The following is a 16,055-nucleotide window of genomic DNA, read 5'->3' on the forward strand; positions in this document are numbered from 1 at the left end:
CACACCATAGATTAAGGTGTGGAGCTCTGCTGTACCTCGAGTATTAATGCAATTACTATTGTTCTTCTATTCAATTCCGCTTGTTCTTTGTCCAAGATATCACTTGTTCTTCAACTTGATGAAGGTGATGATCCGTGACACTCATCATCATTCTCACTCATGAACAAAGTGACTGACAACCACTCTTGTTCTACAAGCATACGAGGCTCTAGTGAATATCTCTTGGATTCCTGATAACACGATGCATGGTTGATCGCCTGACAACCGAGTGCTCGCCTGACAAACGAGCCAGCCATTCCGTGAGATCAGAGTCTTCGTGGTATAGGCGAGAACTGATGGCGGCATTCAAGAGAATCCGGAAGGTCTAACCTTGTCTGTGGTATTCTGAGTAGGATTCAATGATTGAATGACTGTGACGTGCTTCAAACTCTTGAGGGCGGGGCGTTAGTGACAGACGCAAAAGAATCACTGGATTCTATTCCGGCCTGATTGAGAACCGACAGATGGATAGCCGTGCCGTGACAGGGTGCGTTGAACATTTCCAATGAGAGGATGGGAGGTAGCCACTGACAACGGTGAAACCCTTGCATAAGCTTGCCATGGAAAGGAGTAAGAAGGATTGGATGAAGACAGTAGGAAAGCAGAGAGACGGAAGGGAAGGCATCTTCATGCGCTTATCTGAAGTTCCTACCAATGAATTACATAAGTATCTCTATCTTTATCTTTTATGTTATTTTCGTTCATCACCATCATACATTTGAGTTTGCCTGACTAAGATTTACAAGATGACCATAGCTTGCTTCATAGCAACAATCTCCGTGGGATCGACCCTTACTCACGTAAGGTATTACTTGGACGACCCAGTGCACTTGCTGGTTAGTTGTGCGAAGTTGTGTAATGCCATGGGATTGAACTACCAAGTTCTTGGAGTTCATGACCGGGGATTATGAGAGTTGTGAAAAGTATTGTTCACAATTTCGCGCACCAGTTCGCTTTTAACTGTAGTACATTTTCATATTACAAGCATGCCACGACCTCGGTAACTCGGTGTCGTTCAGGTCGGTTACTTTATAATAACATTTTCCTAAAACTTCATTGACTTTGTATGGTCCCTTCCAATTTGCAGCAAGTTTTCCTTCCCCTGATTTGTTGACTCCAATGTCGTTTCTGATTAAGACCAAGTCATTCGGGGCAAATGTTCTTCGAATGACTTTTTTGTTGTACCTTGTAGTCATCCTTTGCTTCAATGCTGCTTCTCTTATCTGGGCATCTTCTCGGACTTCGGGGAGCAAGTCGAGCTCCTCTTTGTGCCCCTGTATATTTCCGATCTCGTCATGGAGAATTACCCTTGGGTTCTGTTCATTGATTTCTATTGGTATCATTGCTTCTACGCCATAGACAAGTCGGAAGGGCGTTTCTCCAGTGGCGGATTGGGGTGTTGTCCTGTAAACCCATAGCACATGGGGGAGCTCTTCAGTCCAAGCTCCTTTTGCTTCTTGTAATCTTTTCCTTAGCCCTGCCAGTATGACTTTGTTGGCTGCCTCGGCTTGCCCATTGGCTTGCGGGTGCTCTACTGAGGTGAACTGGTGTTTGGTTCTCATACTGGCTACTAAGCTTCTGAAGGTAGAGTCGGTGAATTGGGTTTCATTATCTGTAGTGATGGAATAAGGTATCCCATATCTTGTGATGATGTTTTTGTAGAGGAACTTCCGACTTCTTTGAGTGGTGATAGTGGCCAATGGTTCTGCTTCTATCCACTTTGTGAAGTAATTTATTCCCACGATCAGGTATTTGACTTGTCCTGGCGCTTGGAGAAAAGGACCTATCAAATCCATTCCCCATTTTGCAAAGGGCCATGGAGAAGTGATACTGATGAGCTCTTCTGGTGGAGCCACATGGAAATTTGCATGCATCTGACATGGTTGACACTTTTTCACAAATTCTGTGGCATCTTTCTGTAAGGTCGGCCAGTAGAATCCAGCTCGGATTACTTTCCTGGCTAGTGACCTTGCTCCGAGATGGTTTTCGCAGATCCCACTATGTACTTCCTCTAATATCTCGGCAGTTCTTGAGGTCGGTACGCACTTTAATAGTGGTGTTGATATTCCCCTTCTGTAGAGAATATTTCTCACCAAGGTGTAGTGTTGTGCTTCCCTTCGGATCTTTTTAGCCTCTTTCTCCTCTTTAGGGAGGATGTCGAATTTCATGTATTCGACCAAGGGGTTCATCCATCCGAGGTTTAAACCGACTACCTCAAGTACTTCTTGTTTGTCTTCTATTTTTACTACTGAGGGTTCCTGGAGGGTTTCTTGGATCAGGCTTCTGTTGTTCCCTCCCGGTTTGGTGCTTGCTAACTTGGATAGGGCGTCCGCTCTGCTGTTTAGATCTCGAGTTATGTGTTTAACCTCGGTTTCTGCAAAGCGCCCAAGGTGCTCTAGAGTTTTTTCCAAGTACCTCTTCATATTTGGGTCCTTTGCCTGATACTCTCCATTTATCTGGGAGGTCACCACTTGTGAGTCGCTGTATATCATCACCTTTGTAGCACCGACTTCTTCTGCCAACTTCAATCCAGCAATCAAGGCTTCATATTCTGCCTGATTATTTGAAGCTGGAAATTCAAATTTTAGGGAAACCTCTATCTGGGTTTCTCTTTCATCTACCAATATTATGCCTGCGCCGCTTCCTGTTTTGTTGGAAGATCCGTCTACATAGAGTTCCCATGTAGTTGGTTTTTCCTCCTGATCCCCTGCGTATTCTGCAACGAAGTCGGCGAGGCATTGGGCTTTGATCGCCGTCCGAGTTTCATATCTTAAGTCGAACTCGGAGAGCTCTAATGCCCATTGAACCATTCTCCCTGCAACATTCGTCTTTTGGAGGATTTGCTTCATGGGTTGGTTCGTACGGACTCTTATTGTGTGAGCCTGAAAGTACGGTCGTAGCCTTCGTGAGGCTATTACTAAGGAGTAGGCAAACTTCTCTAGTTTGTGGTATCTTAGCTCAGGGCCTTGTAGAACTTTACTGATGAAATAAACTGGATGTTGTCCGACCTCATCTTCTCTTATCAGGGCTGATGAGACAGCCTTGTCTGCTACGGATAAGTACAGGACGAGGTCTTTTCCAGATACTGGTTGGGTCAGAATAGGAGGTTGGCTTAAAAACTTTTTGAACTCCTGGAACGCCTCCTCGCATTTAGGAGTCCATTCGAACTGGCATCCCTTTCTTAATAAGGAGAATAGTGGAAGGGATTTTAGTGCCGATCCTGCCAAAAATCTGGAGAGGGCCGCAAGTCGGCCATTCAGCTGCTGGACTTCTCTCAAACAAGTCGGACTTTTCATTTCTAGGATGGCTCTACACTTATCGGGATTGGCTTCGATCCCTCTTTGTGTTAGCATAAATCCTAGAAATTTCCATGCCTCCACCGCGAATGCGCACTTTGCGGGATTTAGTCTCATCCCGTGCAACCTTATGGTGTCAAAGACTTGTGAGAGGTCTGACAAGAGGTCGACTTCCTTCTTGGTCTTTACTAGCATATCATCGACGTATACTTCCATTAGACTCCCCAGGTGAGGGGAAAACACTTTATTCATCAACCTTTGATATGTGGCTCCTGCATTCTTCAATCGAATGGCATGACCACGTAGCAGAAATTAGCTCTGGGTGTGATGAATGATGTTTTCTCCTGGTCTGGCTCATACATTGGGATTTGATTATATCCCGAGTAGGCGTCCATAAATGATAAGTATTGATACCCCGAGCTGGAGTCCACTAGGGTGTCAATACTTGGTAGTGGATAAGGGTCCTTGGGACATGCCTTATTTAAGTCGGTATAGTCGACACACATTCTCCATTTACCATTTTGTTTTTTGACTAGCACTACGTTGGCTAGCCATGTTGGGTACTTGACTTCTCTGATGAAGCCAGCTTCCAGGAGCGCCTGTACTTGTTCTTCTACTATTAGGGCTCGTTCTGGGCCGAGCTTGCGTCTTCTTTGTTGTACAGGTCGGGATCCCGGATAAATCGAGAGTTTGTGGGACATGAGCTCGGGGTCTATCCCAGGCATGTCAGAGGCCTTCCAGGCGAAGAGGTCGGAGTTATCTCTTAGGAGCTTAGTCAATCCTTGTTTTAGAGTTTCCCCTAGGTTGGCTCCTATATGAGTATTTTTCCCTTCCTCTTTACCGACCTGTATCTCCTCGGTTTTTTCTCCCGGTTGTGGTCGCAGCTCTTCTCTGGCCCTTACGCCACCGAGCTCTATTGTGTGAACTTCTCTGCCCTTTCCTCTCAGATTTAGGCTTTCATTGTAGCATTTCCTCGCCAACTTTTGGTCTCCCCTTACCGTTGCTATTCCCACTGAGGTCGGGAATTTCATGCAGAGGTGGGGAGTGGATACCACTGCTCTGAGTCGATTAAGGGTAGCTCTGCCGATTAAAGCATTATATGCTGACCCGACATCAATGACTATGAAGTCTATACTCAGAGTCTTTAATTTTTCCCATTTTCCAAAAGTGGTGTGGAGGGGCAAAAATTCCAGTGGTTTTATTGGCGTGTCCCCTAATCCGTATAGGGTGTCAGGGTAGGCTCTTAATTCTTTCTCATCCAACCCTAGCTTGTCAAAAGCGGGCTTAAAAAGGATGTCTGCTGAGCTTCCTTGGTCTACTAGGGTTCTGTGGAGATGGGCATTGGCTAGGATCATAGTTATTACTACTGGATCATCATGTCCAGGGGTTATTCCTTGCCCATCTTCTTTAGTGAATGAGATGGTAGGGAGATCGGATGATTCTCCTCCGACCTGATAGACTCTCTTGAGGTGCCTTTTGCAAGAGAATTTTGTGAGTCCCCCTCCCGCGAACCCCCCTGAGATCATATGGATATGTCTCTCAGGAGTCGACGGTGGTGGGTCTCTTCTGTCGATATCATCTCGCTTCCTCTTCCCATGATTGTCCGACCTTTCTATGAGATATCTGTCAAGCCGACCTTCTCTGGCCAACTTTTCTATCACATTTTTAAGGTCGTAACAATCGTTCGTGGAGTGACCATATATTTTATGGTACTCACAGTAGTCGCTGCGGCTTCCCCCCTTTTTATTTTTGATGGGTCTGGGGGTGGCAGTCTTTCAGTGTTGCAAATTTCTCTGTATATATCCACTATTGAAACTTTTAGAGGAGTATAAGAGTGGTACTTCATTGGTCTGTCGAGACCGAGTTCTTCCTTCTTCTTGGTCTCCCTCTCCCTCTCTTTTATTGTGGGAGGGTGCCCAGGTCGCCAACTTAGGTCTCTCAGCTTAGCATTTTCCTCCATGTTGATGTACTTTTCAGCTCTTTCCTGCACATCACTCAAGGAGATGGGGTGTCTTTTGGATATGGACTGCGAGAAGGGACCTTCTCTAAGCCCATTGACTAACCCCATTATCACTGCCTCGGTGGGCAGGTCTTGAATCTCCAAACATGCTTTGTTGAACCTTTCCATATAGGCTCGTAAAGATTCTCCGACCTCCTGTTTTATTCCCAGGAGGCTCGGTGCATGTTTCACTTTGTCTTTCTGGATAGAGAACCTCATCAAAAACTTCCTTGAGAGGTCTTCAAAGCTGGTAACCGACCTCGAGGGGAGGCTATCGAACCACTTCATCGCTGCTTTCGATAGAGTGGTCGGGAAGGCTTTGCATCGCGTAGCGTCGGAAGCATCAGCTAGGTACATCCGACTTTTGAAGTTGCTCAGGTGATGCTTTGGATCCGTGGTTCCATCATAGAGGTCCATATCAGGGCTTTTGAAGTTCCTCGGAACTTTTGCCCTCATTATGTCTTCGTTGAAAGGATCCTCCCCACCTAAGGGCGGCTCTTCCTTTTCGTCACGGGAGTTGCGACCTTTTAGGGAGGATTCTAACTTTAAGAGTTTTCTTTCTAACTCTTTTCGTCGTTCCATCTCCTCTTTTAGGCTCTTTTCGGTTTCCTTTTGCCGCTCCCGTTCTTGTTCTAACTGTTCTAGGCGACTGTGGACTAATCCCATGAGTTCAGTTACATAGGATGGTCCCTCTTTTTCTGATTCGCGCCCTTCTGAGGAATTTACCTTCGGGGTTTTTACTCCGGAGGTACCTTCCCTGTGTTGATTATCAATTTCCTGGTGGAGGGTGAAGTCCGCATCGTTATTGCCTGTGTCCAGATTCTCTTGCTCAGAATCTGTCTCCACATGACCTTCTTCGTGGGATCTGTCCGCCATTGGTGGCTGATCTCTAGGGTCCCCGGCAACGGCGCCAATGTTACAGTGGGTAACCGGAGATTAATAGACTGGACTGTATTTGGCCGGCCCAATCGTCTGCGGATGGTAGCCTCCGAGCAGGTTTGCACGCTGGAACCTCCTTCCGACTTGTGTACGTGAGTGAATGGGGGGTGGTACCTGCAAAGGCACTCCCATGCCTAAGTTAGCAAGGGTATGAGCAGGTTTAGAATGTATTGGGCTTAGAGATACTTGAGGGATGTCAGGGTATTTATAGGGGTGAACCAATAACCACCTCTGAAGTAGTGCCACCCTTTTAGGGTGATAACCGTCCCTTTATCTTAGGGAGGTTAAGATATGACTCTCGGAAGTAGTTAGAGAGATTTTAGGGGCAGTTACTCATTTGGATTGATGTTAATCTGCCAACTATTCTCCGTCCCGACTTCTTTAGAGCAAATCGTAGTCAATACCGACTTCTTAATACGAAGGTCGGTGCTCAACAAGGCTCAATCCTTTGGACTAGGCCTTTCGTTTGGATCTGAACCTTTATTATTGGGCCAGGGTATGAACACATACAAAAATGTTTTCTTAGCATAAGCTTTCACATTGGAGCAAAGGGTATAATTGTTATATAATGATGTTTTATAATGTCATTCAATTATATATTGTTTGTATACTTGTATAGGAATTTTGAAATAATAAGTAGCTAAATCAAATATTTTATTAATATAAAATACATAATTCAATCCATAAGGGAAAAAAATATTTCTCCTTTTAGCTTGGCAGAAACAGAAAATTGAGGAAAAACCAAGAAACTAGGTAAGGTACCAAATTATTAATTATTATATAAAACTCATGAGCTCTCTCCCACGTGTTTTTGAGCTAAATATTTATTATATGTTTGGCAACCTTTTGCAAAGAATAAAGAAAGAAGTAAAGATATATAAAATATAAATAAATTAGAAAATGCTTGAATATATAAACTTATAGCATTTTCATCTTTACAATAATGTATTCAGTCACAATAGTAATGATAATAATTAAAGACATGTGAGTGAAATCTGAATGACATGCATGCATCTTCCAACTTCCCAAGTATACACACATACATACAGAACAAAAACAATTGTAAGATGAGAAAAAATTCCATTGTTGTCAAAGGTTCTCTCAACACCTGCAGTTGCATTATTAATTTCCCATAGCATGCTAAAATGTAGTAGCTATAGTGCTATAAAGAAAGGGGCCATTACATAAGTGAGAAATGAGAGTTGTACTCTTTCTTGGTGAAGCTTCATAAATAGCCCCACTTCCCCTGTCACCCTTAAAATTGTGCAAAACTCTTATTCTCAATCTTCCTATTCAATCACTCAGCATACCCCATGTGAAATTTGAATGAAGCTCTTGGTTGCTAAACTCATCCATCCCCCAATACACCATTTGGAGGCTATTTTTGGAAAACTCCTATTCCTAAATTTGGAAAACACTCACACTTTATGTTTAGTGAAATTTTTTCTTACTTTCTTCTTACTTTCTCAAGTATCTTAACTATCTATCCCGTTCTTCAACTATTTTTCTTACTATATTTATCTTTACTAGTATATTAGTAGATATTATTATATTAACATATTAATTAAGAGAAACTCTTAGGCTAGCAATTTTTAATATTTTTATCATTATTTGATCATCATGAAAATTAAATTATTTTTAACAAATAAATTTTATTAATTTATGTATGTAAATTATATTGATTTATGTGTATAAAATTTTAATAAATATAAATATAAATAATATATTTTTTGTATGTAAAATATCTATAAAGATAAATACAAATTATTATTGATAAAAGATAATAATATTTACCGATCATATAACATTACTCATTAATTAATTTATATTTTTATTAACTGAATGCATATGATCATGACAAATACGATGTTATTAATATTGCAAGTATTTTATGCTCAAACTAAAAATTCGCAAAGTTTAAGTTTCAGACATTATAAAAATATATTTATTTATGGATTATAAATGATCTTTGCTTAAATGAATTATTTAAATTTTTAGTTTTCAACTTTTTACTAATAAATTTTGTAAAAAAATTATTTCATTTTTGTTGAATTAACACTGTTACATCTCTTTGTCTACGCTGCAATTTTTTAAGAGTTAAAATTAGTATATATATATATACAATATGAAAAAGTATTTGGAACCAAAAGGTTATCAGTCAAAAACTAAACAAAATTACATTAATTTATATTAATAATTAATTTTAAATTTAAAAAAATTTAAAATTTAAAAAATTTAAAATTAATTAAGTAAACCTAATTAAAATCTATAAAAGTCTTCCTCTTTTCTCTCACATTAACCTACTCACCTCCAACAATCACACACACCGACTTCTCTCTCTCACCAATGCAGATGCACTGCTGATCGTAAGATTCAGAAAACACTGATGGAGTTGCTTAATCAACTAGATGGATTTGATCAACTTGAAAAGGTATAGCATGCTTCATTTACTTTGTTTTATTTGGAGACCACTGTATGGTTTAGAAATATTTTTTCTCTTCCTTGTAGCAATTTAAAAGGATTAAAAACTTTATCTTGGAGACCGTATGGTTTAAAAACATTTGCGACGTGTTCCAGCTGGAGGTTGGGATCCTGAGGTCCAATTGGTTGGACGGTGCTAACTACTTGGGCCAAGAGACAATTGATAATTTTGTTTGCAATATTTGGGAGAAAGCTGATTTCATTGTTTATACGAAGATGTTACTATGTGTTTTGGGATATTAGGTGCCATTTTGATGATTAAAGAGACTGCAAACTACACAATTACAAAATTATAAAAAAACATTTATTTAATATAAAAAAAAACATCCTAATACTTAACAAAAAAATTCAATTATATTTTAGCAAAAATAATTAAATATCTATCAAATTTAAAAAATAAATATAAAATTCTTAAAGAAATAGAGACATTCACATTTGCAATACAAAAAAAAATCGAAAAATATATAAAAGAACATTTATTTAGTATGAAAAAAAAAACATTCTGATACTTAACAGAAGAAACATCCATATATATTAACTCGTAGAGATTTTAAATTCACCCAAAGGTATTTGGCTAATTTTTGGCTAATACTCTTTTGGTTTCCTAGCGCATTGCTCGTACAATATAGAATACTTCTACTTTAATACAAAGGGGAAAAATATCTCTTTTAAAATATAAATTTTACCTATTAAAATGAAATAAAAAAATTCATGTCATAAGGTCATGACTATTAAGATTAATATTTTACTCTTCAGCCAACTCAAATTTAATAACCCAAACCCACATCCACAACATTATATAGTTATTTTGAATCATCATTTGTAAATTGTCTTGTTTTTTTTTTCTCCCTAAAATATTAACAATGGATTTAGAACTGTTTTTGAAGTCAAAGAGAAGTCCAACAGTGTATAGGCTTATAAAAAGGGTAAACAATAATCTGACTTTTTTTTTTTTTATGAATACCCATTATTTTAAGGATATCAATGATTTAAGGAATAAACATGTCTTTGTTATTCGTAAGCTCAAGCTACATGACTACGTGCTTTTTTTAGAGCCCATTATAGCTGAACCAAGACGAGTCTTCGTTTTACTGAAATTTGACACCAAAACTCATGAAACACCCCAATAATTTGGGGCACTCCCATAGAATTCTATAGGTGTATGTTTTTACATGTATGTTTAATCCTCTAGTCAAAAGGATTTTTTAGCTAAAAAAACAATGGGAGAATATATAGAGTAATAATAGATGTAAGCAGGAGTGGTCAAATACAAATCGATCTAAATTAAATCGCTCATTCAATCTAATCTAAACCGAAACCGATTAAAACCGTACTAATTTAAATTTGATTGGATTTTATTTTTTACAAATCGCTGGATTGTATTGGATTTTGGATCTACTTTTTAAAATTAATCCAATCTAATCCAAATCACACAATGTGCTATAATATTATTATTTTATTATCATATTTATAATATATTAATTTATTATACATTTTTATATTATTTATATATTATTATTATTTAATAAATAATTTATGTTCAAAATATTATTTATTATTTATTTTAACTAACCTATAATTTTATTTTATATGATTTGTACCTAATTTTTTTTTCTTTTGGTGTCGTTTCTTTTGGGCATTTAGTCTGTACTCTGGTTTCAATAAAAAAATGTTTGGATAGAGTTAAAATAGAGTATTTTTTACTTTCTAAGCAATCCTTGATTAGGGTTATACCATTAGAGTCTGACATAACTTGTTGATTTATCATGAATGAGACTGAAGTCACAAATGATTTCTTATTATTGAAAAAGAAATCTCGAATATAATATTGCGTTATAGATTATGATATTGGAAGCATTTCAAGTGCACCGGAAATACCGGTGTACCAGTTGTTTTAACCGTTGATCTGAATTATAAAAAATATATATAATATATATTAATTAAAATCAACGGTTAAAACAACTGGTGCACCGGTGTTCCCTGGTGCACTTGAAATATTTCCTATGATATTTATCACATAAACCAATTTTTAGATTGATAATGTGGTTGACATCATCATAAATAATGATGTCATTTATGTAATAAAAGAAAATCTACATTTTTATTTTTTCACGGAATCAATGAAACTAAAATAGTATCAACAGAAAAAAATCAATGATTGTTTTTAAAAACTAATTTTAAATTCTTTTAAACTATGTTTAATGTGTCCACCAGTGTTAGAATCATGCTAGAAATGGCTAGATAAGATTTCCAATGCAAGTATGTACTATTTGCTTTTTAGTAAAAAAGTATCAAGTTAGTACTAATACAATTATATTATTTTATTTTAACTTAATTATTGAATACTACAACTCACTGAGCTGGGGACCATTATTATTATTTGGGGGCCCAGAGAAAGATAAAATGAAATAAATGTAAAATAAAATAAAATAACCATATAGAAATGGCTGAGCAGGTGGAAGGGGCTCGGAAATGAAGAAATTTTGAGTGTGTGTGTTGTGTTGAGTATTATTGAAGAGTGGAGTCAGCATAATTTTCTTGGTATGCTCAAATCACTGCCAAGGATGTAACTGTAAATGCACTTCCACTTGAGTGAAAAATTCATGTGAATTTACCAAAGAGACCAGTCCTTGAGATCAAATTTACAAATTAGCCATTGACCCACAATAAATGGCAGTATTAATTGTGTCACCCAATTTTGGAAGATAAAGTCTGACATAATTCATTCCTCTCTGTTCATATTTGATGCTTTCTCATATTCATAGTAAGTATAGTTTTATTTAGTTTTTTTTTTTTATAATTTGCAGATTTTAATAATCTTATTACTTATTGTATATTTATTATCCATTTAAGTATTTACTTAACAAATATTCATAATAATATAATAATATTATTTTTTCTTTTGAATTTAAATATATTAAATAAAATTTATTAATTATGTACAACTACCATAGAAAATGAAAATGAACAATTAAATTAATAAAAAATATTAAGTATCAAAAGAATTCAAATTAAAGTCAAATAGAGTAATTATGACCATAATTAGAGGAATTTGCTAGTTAAAGACCCAAAATTAAAAATAGTACTTTCTCCTATCATAATTATTTTCCATAAAGTTTAGTACAGTTGTAAATATAATTTGATTATATTATTTATAACTTTGATTATGTGTATATATTTGGTTTGATTATATTATTTTTAAAATGTTCTCGTAATATTTGATTACATGTTATTTGGAACGTTTAATTATAATATTTGTAAAATTTGATTATAAATATTAATTTGATGTGTGCTTTTTGATGATAAGAAGATAAAGTGATTGATATTTGATGATAATTGATTTTGTGGTGTTTAATGTCATTGTAACTGTCTGGACAATTTTATGGTAGGCTTGTAAGTTCTTTAAAAATTAAATATTAAATAAATTTTAAAAAAATTACCATGGACTTATAAAATTTTGTAAAAATAACTTAAAGAATTGATATCTTTTGAAGAGTTTTTTTTGGGTAGTGCTAGGGAGCCAATGGCCTAAATGTACAATGTGTACAATGGGCTAAACTTTTGGTCCATGAATAAAATGAATATCACCCATACTATCCAGAATAACCATCCGAACACCAGGGATAATAAACATCTCATCCTAAAAAAAAGTTAATTTTAGAGTTCACCAAAAATCAAACCCTTGACCTTTCGGATCTAGAACTTTAATACCATGTCATAAACCCACTTATCCCAAAAGCGTAACCTGACAGGACAATGTAACACTAATGGTTATATCTCTAATACTTCCTAAATTTCCATTGTACACATTGTACACTTAGACCATTAGCTCCATATACTTTTCCTTTTTTGAATGACTTACTTAATACTTTTTTTTGTCTTTACGAAAATATGAATTCTAACAAAAAATGTAGATTATAATTTATAACTCATTTTGAAGTGGTTGAAACATAGACGAAGATAATTTAATAATAATAATAATAATGTGAAAATTCAGGTGAAATCGACTTCACGTGAAATTGATATATAAGAGCCGTTAGATAAAAATTTAATCAAATCAATTAAATTATTTAACGGCTTTTAAGTATCAACTTTACATGAACACATGAAATAGAAAAAATATGAGGAGTCACTGGAATATTTGTACAATGTATACAATAGAAGTTTATGGAGTATTAGAGATATAATTATTAGTGTTACTTTTTTCATCAGCTGAAGCTTTTGAGATAAGTGATATCATGATATTGTATTAGAGTACTAGATCTGTAAAGTCAGGAGTTCGTACACATTGTACAAATAATCCATTTTCTTCTTAGCGAGATCCCATTAAATAATATGAATAGTAGAATTAAGAAAAAAGGAAAAGTGGAATCTAGTTTAGATTTGTTTGGGGAAGGAATAAAATGAAAATATGTTACGTAAGAGAGGCAAAGCCTTTGGCACATTGGGTGAGTGATTGAAGCTTCCCAATTACGATTCCGGAAAAGAGAAGACATGGCGACGGTTAAAAAAGTGTAGCGAGTTACAAGTTACAACACACAATAACACAAGTCTTTTTTTGTTGCAATAGAAAAACAAAAACGGTTGTCTCTCTTTGTTTGTTATTACACCCTGAAATAGAGGATTGAAAGCTTTTAATGACAAGACTGTGTTTTTGTTTGAGGGAAGCACTTTCTCTTTCTCTTTCTCTTTCTCTTTCTCTTTCTCTCCAAGTCTGAGCCTTTGTTGTTCAGGACTCGCTATCTCTGTTTTCACTCAGACCACCTTTTTCTTTTGTTTTTCCTCTCATTCATTGGCTTCTGTGTTTGCTTCCAACCCTCTCTCAGATCTACCTTCTTTCTCCAGAATATGAGTAAAGAAGAGATTTTGAAGATACAGGTACCAACACTTACTCCATCTATATATCTCCTTCTACTTAATGTTATTTATTCTGTTTTTGGGATTGCTTGTGCATGCAGAAATGTGTTCTTAAAGTGAACATACACTGTGATGGGTGCAAGCAAAAAGTCAAGAAAATCCTCCAGAAGATTGATGGTAAGCACACACATTTCTTCTTAATTATATCTTGAATCCATGGTGTCTTATTTTATGTTTTGTTGGACAGGGGTGTTTACGACTGAGATAGATTCAGAGCAAGGGAAGGTCACGGTTTCAGGGAACGTGGATCCAAACGTTCTCATCAAGAAGCTTGCAAAATCAGGCAAACATGCAGAGCTTTGGGGTGCTCCTAAACCCAACAACAACAACAACAACAACCATAATAATCAGAACCACCTTGCTAACCAGATGAAGAACATGCAAATTGAGCACAATGGCAAAGGTGGTGGTGGCGGCGGTGGCGGTGGTAACAACAAGGGTCAGAAGGCTGGGAATAACCAACCCAAAGGTGGTGGTGGTGGACAGAATCCACAGCAACAGCTGCAGCAGCAGTTGCAGCAGCTTCAGCAGATGAAAGGGTTTCAAGATCTGAAGCTTCCTCAATTCAAGGACATGCAAATGATGGCCCCAAATCAGAACCCCAAGAACAACAACAACAACAACAACAACATGAAGCAAGTGAAGTTCAGTTTGCCTCCTGAGGAGGATGATTTGTCTGATGACGAGTTGGATGAGTTTGATGATGATGATGACTTTGATGACGAATTTGATGATGAGATGGATGATCCTCACCATCCATTGAACAAGATGAAGCTCCCTATGGGAAATGGTGCTGCTCATAATATGATGTTGAATGGCATCATGAATGCTCAGAAGGGTGGTGGTGGCGGCGGCGGCGGAAATGGAGGAGGCAACGGCAAGAAAGGCGGTGGTGGCGGTGGCGGTGGTGGAGGTTTGCCTGTGCAGATGCAGGGGATGGGTGGTGGGAACGACGGTAAAAATGGAAATGGAGGAGGAAAGAAAGGAGGCGGCGGTGGCGGTGGTAACAACCAGATTCAAGGTGGTAACAAAAACAGTGGTGGCAAGAATGGAGGTCCTATGCAAAATGGAAACAATGGAGGAGGAAACAAGAATGGTAACAATGGGCACCACGGTGGCGGCGGCGGCGGCGGCGGCGGCAATCCAAACAATGGCAATGGGGGCAAAAAGGGTAATTCAATGATGGGTGAAGGTGGTAATGGTGGTGGTGGTGGTGGTGCTCAAGCTATGATGAGCAATGGGTTCCAAAACCTTGGTGGTCATCATCCTAGCATGGGTGGGCCCAATATGGGCCCAATCAGCCTCCCAATGGGCTCAATGCCAATGAACCAAATGGGGAACATCCCGGCTGTTCAGGGCCTTCCCGCCGCAGCAGTCAACGGCGGCGGGGGCGGCCCAGCCGGGTACTTCCCACAGGGCGGCTCCGGGGGTCCGGAGGGTATGGGCGGAAACCCTTACAACCAACAACAATACATGGCTGCAATGATGAACCAACAAAGAGCAATGGGGAATGATAGATTCCAACCAATGATGTATGCAAGGCCTCCAATGGCAGTGAATTACATGTACCCTCCTCCTCCTTACAACCCTTACAGCTACCCTCCTCCTCCTCCAGAACCAACATATTCCAATTTTTTCAGTGATGAAAATACCTCAAGCTGCAGCATTATGTGAAATATGGATCATGATGAAATAGTTTGGTTGTGGTGGTTGCTTTGCAATTCTCTCTGATCATGAAGATGATGCAATATTATACAATGGAAACAAATGAGTTTTTTTCTTTTCCTTTTTTTCATCTTTTAAATTTAGTTTCATTTTCAGTTTACTTTTTATTATCTTCTTTTTCATCCCATGTTAAAAAAAAAAAACAACGTAGAGAGGTTTGAGTTTTACCATAGGGGAGTAATTTATAGGGTACTTATATAATATTTATGTTTCTTGGGAGTATGAGATGAGATGTAACTGGGGAATGTGGTCATGGTGGGCTTCCTCCATGTGACCTGTCTATATGTGTTTATATGATGCAAAACAGAAATAAAATTTTCACAACAAAAACAAAATTAGAGAATAGGGTGAAAAAAAAAAGAAAGAATTGCCCATCTCTCTCTCCCTCTCTCTGTTTAAAATTTAAATTATGCAGTATCTTATTAGAAATTAATTGTGCTGGTCCTGATGACTACTTTAGTACAAAGAGTTAATTTTGATAGTGCAGAATTTGTAACATGACAAAGCAGCAAAATTATTACTATTACTATTATTAAGAATCATAATGATGAGTTATGCTAGCAGTATTGTTTATGATTTGTTCTGTCACGCATAGTCCTATCTTATTGAATTAAAGAATGGTGTGAGTAGCAGCTAGCTTTTGAATCTTATAATATATT

At 37.5% G+C, this 16,055-nt stretch overlaps 1 protein-coding gene across 1 annotated transcript; it reads left to right on the top strand.

Moving 5' to 3' along the window:
* The first annotated feature begins 13,188 nt into the window (after positions 1–13,188).
* Positions 13,189–15,762, top strand: LOC130973313 (heavy metal-associated isoprenylated plant protein 33-like). The gene is made up of 3 exons (XM_057897785.1): positions 13,189–13,632; positions 13,713–13,788; positions 13,859–15,762. Exons 1-3 carry the CDS (start codon positions 13,603–13,605, stop codon positions 15,343–15,345), a joined length of 1,593 nt encoding a protein of 530 aa, XP_057753768.1. The 5' UTR covers positions 13,189–13,602; the 3' UTR covers positions 15,346–15,762.
* Positions 15,763–16,055: the final 293 nt, after the last annotated feature.

Source organism: Arachis stenosperma, chromosome 4, assembly GCF_014773155.1.
Source record: "Arachis stenosperma cultivar V10309 chromosome 4, arast.V10309.gnm1.PFL2, whole genome shotgun sequence".
Lineage (NCBI taxonomy): Eukaryota > Viridiplantae > Streptophyta > Magnoliopsida > Fabales > Fabaceae > Arachis > Arachis stenosperma.

Bases quoted from the DNA above. Each gene is read 5' to 3' on its own strand.
- LOC130973313 (XM_057897785.1), top strand. From the start codon at position 13,603: ATGAGTAAAGAAGAGATTTTGAAGATACAG. The intron at 13,633-13,712 runs GTACCAACACTT...TTGTGCATGCAG, and splicing joins AAGAGATTTTGAAGATACAG to AAATGTGTTCTTAAAGTGAA. The intron at 13,789-13,858 runs GTAAGCACACAC...TTTGTTGGACAG, and splicing joins AATCCTCCAGAAGATTGATG to GGGTGTTTACGACTGAGATA.